This window comes from Octopus bimaculoides, chromosome 5 (genome assembly GCF_001194135.2).
Source record: "Octopus bimaculoides isolate UCB-OBI-ISO-001 chromosome 5, ASM119413v2, whole genome shotgun sequence".
NCBI classification, from domain to species: domain Eukaryota; kingdom Metazoa; phylum Mollusca; class Cephalopoda; order Octopoda; family Octopodidae; genus Octopus; species Octopus bimaculoides.
This window is the reverse complement of record NC_068985.1, coordinates 34,807,846-34,813,825: the sequence shown is the minus strand read 5'-3', so window position 1 is coordinate 34,813,825 and position 5,980 is coordinate 34,807,846. Positions and strand designations below refer to the sequence as shown.

At 38.9% G+C, this 5,980-nt stretch overlaps 1 protein-coding gene across 5 annotated transcripts in view; it reads right to left on the bottom strand.

Annotated features, from left to right (window-relative positions):
* LOC106879981 (uncharacterized) overlaps nucleotides 1–5,980 on the bottom strand; it is a 263,310-nt gene that overhangs the window by 19,754 nt on the left and 237,576 nt on the right. For all 5 annotated transcript variants that reach the window (XM_052968292.1, XM_052968290.1, XM_052968293.1 and 2 more), the window contains one exon: nucleotides 1,128–1,169. In XM_052968292.1, the coding sequence (XP_052824252.1) occupies nucleotides 1,128–1,169 (42 nt within the window). The remainder of the gene's footprint in view (nucleotides 1–1,127; nucleotides 1,170–5,980) is intronic.

The window sequence follows — 5,980 nt, the reverse complement described above, 5'->3', positions numbered from 1 at the left end:
ATATATATATTAATATAAATAATATATAGATATATGCATATATCCATACATATATGTACATACCTACATCTATATGTATACATACAGGCATATATGGGTACAGGACATCAAAAGAAAATGTTAAATACAATGAGAAACGAAAACAGAAAAATGAAAACAGAAAACGAACTTGTTTCAAACAACGAAAAAACAAACAGAGAAACGAGACATGCAGCATAAAGAGTATATCCCTTCGTCAGTTGTCCCTGTTCCATCTACTCCGCATTTCAAAAGCAAGGACAATATGTGACTTTGTTGGAACAGTCCTTCCCGGAAAGCAAATTAAATAAAATTTGGAATTTTTTGCAGAGGGTGAAAGTGTTAACAAGAACAGAACAGTGAGAACAAGACAGTAAAAACAATAAAAACAGTAAAAACAAGACAGTGAGAACAAGACAGTAAAAACAAACGGTGAGGTCTGTTGAGCCAAGATGATAGAAAAATTATTATGAACGCTAAGTAGAAGAGACCGAAAAAACACGTCTGTTCTTTAGGAAGACCAGTGGGCAGAAAGAAAGAACCCCTTTCATCACGTGTCAGCGACGAGAGAGTCAAGGAGGAAAAGGAGGAGTGAGAGAGAGAGATGGAATGGTGAAAGGGAGAGAAGAATAAGGACAGGGTGGGAGAGAAAAACAGAAAGGATGAAGAACAAGAGAGGGAGAGAGATAGTAGAAGAGTGCGCATTGTAATTATTACAATAAAACTTACTTGGAAAAGGATGCGTGGCATTCGATCATATAATAATATAAATAATATATAGATATATGCATATATCCATACATATATGCACATACCTACATCTATATGTATACATACATGCATATATGGGTACAGGACATAAAAAAAAATGTTCGTCTGCCATAAAAGTTTGGCAAAAGAAACCAATAGAATAAGTACTTGAGTAGATTTGATGGACTAAACCCTTCAAGACAGTGCTTCTGCATGGCCAAAGTACCATGACTAAAACAAGTAAAAGATAAGACATATATTAAGTTGCCTATACTACTCAGACAAAGAACGAACCAAGGCATTTGCTAACTCTTGCTCTAATGAATGTAATTTTATTAATGGATTGCTTTTGTACTTACCACCAGAGTTCTTTGAAACATTAACATAAACACCATCCATGTCTTTAAAAAATAAAAAATAGAATTAAATACATGGCTATAAATAACATTTATACTATGTTGATATTGTGCAGAGACAACTATAATAAACACTAATGAGATAGACTCAAACACACTCACACACAAATACATGCATTGATAGGCAAAAGTGCCAGTATGATGCATTTCGTAATTGTTAGCTTTCTGTCTTCAAGATGATTTCTAAGATCATTCTGTGTACTAACAATATTGACAGTTCTTGCCTGGTACTTTCATATATAAGTATTCAGGATCACTTACTTCAGCATGTTGCTCTTCTAAAGTATCAAAAACAAGGTAACACCGATGTCCTCTCAACGATTAGCCAGAGATGAATTTTTAAATGACAATATCTGAAATGAACCCGACCACTCTCAAAAATTAAGTAAAAAACCAGAAAAATAATCAAGAATCCTTGTCCGGTACCAGATCGATTCCAAAACCTAATCAGTTTGTGCTAGTCACGAGACCAAACATTCCTGAATCTGTCCAGCAGTTCTTGAGATATCCATGGACAAACAAACAAACACAACTGAAAACAATACCTCCACCTTCGCTAAGGTGGAGGTAATTAGGCATATTTATTGTTTGATGTTGCATAGAAAGAAGCAAAAAAGAAACAAATAAATTATATATTTTATATATAAACATGCATAGATGCAGGCCTTGGTATGTGTTAAGAATCTTGCTATCTAACCACATGGCTCCAGTTCAGTCCCACTCCATTTTCTTCTATAGCCACAGTTCAACCAAAACCTCATGAGGTGATTTGGCATGGATTATTGGCAAATTTTTTCTTCCGTTTTCCTTTTCTCTAGGACTTTCCTCTGTCTCTTGTTTCTGAAGAAGAGCTTTACTCAAAACATAAAACAACCTTTCTTTCCTTCCCTGAGCGTCTTTTAATACTTTGCATGTACCACATCCTCATGTTGTTGTTTTTCTCTTCTTGTGTTTTTCTTCATTTTTTTAGATTATATATATATATATATATATATATATACATATAAAGGAGTGTATAAAGATTTAATCAGAGAGATATAGAGAAGACTCTTGACAGGACTTCTTACATGCTAAAAAGGGCAGTTAAATCCAAACCATGAAAAAATAATTCTAAAGGTATGCTGATAATGGTACTAGAATGAATAGAACCAAAGAAAAAATTATCAATTAATCTCATACTCGAGCTTCTCTATTAACGAGCAAATAAATTAATTTGTCATTCGTAGTTCATTGGTGGGATCACAAAAAGAATCCATAAGTAAGTCCTGTCAAGGTTCTTCTCTCTGTGTATAAATCTCTATACACTCTTATATATGAAAATATGTCATCTTATGACTTTTAGTATGCATGTGCACCACTGGTAATAAATTATTCTAATCTTTTACCCCCATAACTTACACAGTAAAATTTTCCTAACTCTGAAACCATATAGTACACAGTTTAAATTCATTATTTGCTGCTGGCTATGTGACTACGCTTTGGCACTTGATCTGAAGCAATAAAGTATAAAGATGGAGCTCACATGTGTTTTTGGTACATATTAAGCTACATAATTATGCATTCTTTTAGCAATTTCCAGGCATGAGCATTGGTTGTGTTCACATTTCTGATACATCTTCACTTGGCTCTGGACATGGAAATGTTGTTGCTGCCACATTTTATGGATATTTGCTAATATACTTTTCATGTTGGGTGTGCAACTAAAAGAGACCCTTAGGTTGTGCCTATTGAACAAACATATATACCTGTGTGTCTGCATGAAGTGTTTGTCTACTAACCTGAGGAGTAGTCTTCCCACACAAATTTTGACGTTGAGTGAGAGGAGTGGAGTAAACCAAACGGCGCTCCAGTGGCACTTCTTTTATTGGTGCTAGGGTCCAGTATGTAGGTGATGCAGTCCTTAAACTCACTGAATGCCAATGCCAGTGGGGCTGCAGTGTCGAAACTTTCTTGACTTGAGGATAATTTCGAGATCTTGCTGATACCCTTCACTAGGTTCTTGAACACAATAGGGAGTGGGCAGGAAGCTGTGTAGATGTAGGAAAGCCTCTCATTTGGCTTGTGGTAGGGCCTGTGTGTATATCTAGAGTAATATCTAAGGATGTCTATGGTGGTGATGTTAGTCTCAGTAGTAATTTTGAGTTCCATGGAGCCTAAGGTGCTAATCAGGTCCTTTCTAAGCCTATCAAGTGTGTGTTTTTTGGCTCCTCTAAAGATGGCCAGAGCATCATCTCTCCAGAGACCAAAAATGAACAAAGAGAACTTCTTCCCTAAGGTATCCTGAATGTACAGTCCAATGAGATCACATACGTTGGTGCTGTTGTAGGTTCCCATCACCTTTTGAAGGAGCTCTCAGGGTTGGATTGTTTGACCCATGTCAAATCTTTATTGAAAAGTACCATTCTCCTGGCTAGTTGCTCTTGCAGAGAATATGCAATGACTTCCCAGTGGTGGGGGACAATGCAAGGCCGAAGGAGCCTTCAGTGAGTCTGTGGTAATACTCAGACACTTAGCAACCATAGTAATAGCAGCAGTGGATCATCCAATAACATCAATGACAACAGTAACAGCAGCAGCAACAGCGGCAGAAACTCCAGCAATTACACCAATGACCTCAGCATCAGCACTATAGCCGAAGATGATGACCATTCCAACAAAAGCAGCATCAGTGAGGCTACCAACCCCATGCCTAGTATTACAAACAATGGCACCCACATCACCACCAGTGACAGCAGTGCCTACACTACATCAACAGATGATCACCACAAGAGCACTGATGATTACAGCATTGATGACAGCTCCAGCAACACTAGCAAGAACATCTCCAGGCCAAGAATCAATTGAAGGTGAACTAGTGTAAGGGAGATAACCCATCCTTGCTGACCCAGATTGCTTATTCTTTGGTTACTTATTAAACTAACTGACTGTAATAGATTCCTTCCTCCCAGAGTTGAAGAATTATATTTGTCTTGGGCTTTAGATTCTGACAAGTCATCCATGGGGCTAGTGGATGTGAAACCACTGGCCACTCTATGATTGGACATACACTTAACTTCATATAAATACACTACTGCCCTTTGCTTTAGAGCAGTGGTTCCCAAACTTTTTCAGGCTGCTGCCCCCTTGATATTGGAGCCACATTCCTAGCACCCCCAAACACACTCAACACCACAAATGTAGACCACTTTCTGCAGCAAATTCAAAACAACAGTTTTTCACAAATAAAGCTTAACCTAATTAACCCTTTTGAGTTCATGGATGATTAATGGGTTAGAAAGGTTACAGTGAGACAGAGAGACAGAAACATGTGTGTAGTTGTAGAGGAGATACAAGGTTACCTGGCCAGAGAGAGAGAGATAGAGAAATCAGGAATGAAGACAAAAGTAGGTGCACCGAAGAGAGAGTATGAGACAGCAGGGTAGAGATGGTGGCAAAATGCTGGGCATACTCACAATGGATGGGGATTAGAATATAAATGGGATGATTGCGTAAAGGAAGTGCCATGCTATTCCCTTGAGGTTCAAACACCATAACATAAGCGGCAAGATATTGCAAAGTAAGTGTGATTAAAAGTGGAGAGAGGATGTGAGTGGTGAAAACCTGGGTATATATAGAGTTGGGAGGGCTACCGGATAGCCATGATACAGAGGAGCAGGGCCGTGAGGACAGGATTGAGGAGTGACAGCTAGGCATAGTTTATGAAGGAAGAAATGTGAGGAAGAGAAGAGATGTAGAGATGTAGGCTGATTTGTTGAGGTAGAGCATATGAATTGTTTTCTTGTTGCATGTGGGTGGAACACACAGTTTAGGATTAATAAAAGCCTAAAATATCAGAGTTAGATATGAATTTCCGCAAGAAGTTTGTTGTACATGAAATGAGATCTTTTCCATTCTTAAAGTTTTGCAGGTGTGGCTAAGTGGTAAGAAGCTTACTTCTGAAACACATGATCTGGGTTCAGTCCCACTATGAGAGTATTTTACTATATCCCTGGGCGGGTGAAAGCCTTATGAGCAGATTAGATATATGGAAACTGAAAGAAGCCTTTCATGTGTGTGTGTGTGAATATATCTATATATATCTATCTATATATATATCATCATCATCATCATCATTTAACATCCGCTTTCCATGCTAGCATGGGTTGGACGATTTGACTGGGGACTGGCGAAGCGGATGGCTACACCAGACTCCAATCTGATTTGGCAGAGTTTCTACAGCTGGATGCCCTTCCTAACACCAACCACTATGAGAGTCTAGTGGGTGCTTTTTACGTGCCACCACCTCGAGGGCCAGTCTGGCGGTACTGACAACGGCCACGCTCAAATGGTGTTTTTTATGTGCCACCTGCACAGGAATTAGTCCAATATTTAGTTCACATGCCACCGGCACAAGTGCCAGTAAAGCGAAGCTGGAAGCGATTACACTCAAATGGTGCTTTTTACGTGTCACCGGCACGGGAGTAAGTCCACTATTCTGGCAGTGATCCCACTCAGATAGTCCTGTTAGTGCTCCACTGGCATTGGTGCCAGTCATCGAATTTGGTTCAGTTTCGATCTCACTTGACCCAACAGGTCTTTGCAAGCTGGGTTTAGTATCCAATGAAGGAAGGTTGGTATGGATGCCAGTCATCAAATTTGGTTTGATTTTGATTTTGATTTCACTAGCCTCAACAGGTCTACGCAAGCAGGGTTTTGTGTCCAAAGAAGGAAAGGTACGCATAAGTGGGCTGGCCACACCCCTGGAAAAGGCTACGGGTTATGGTCTCATGCACAGTATATTATATATATATGTATAT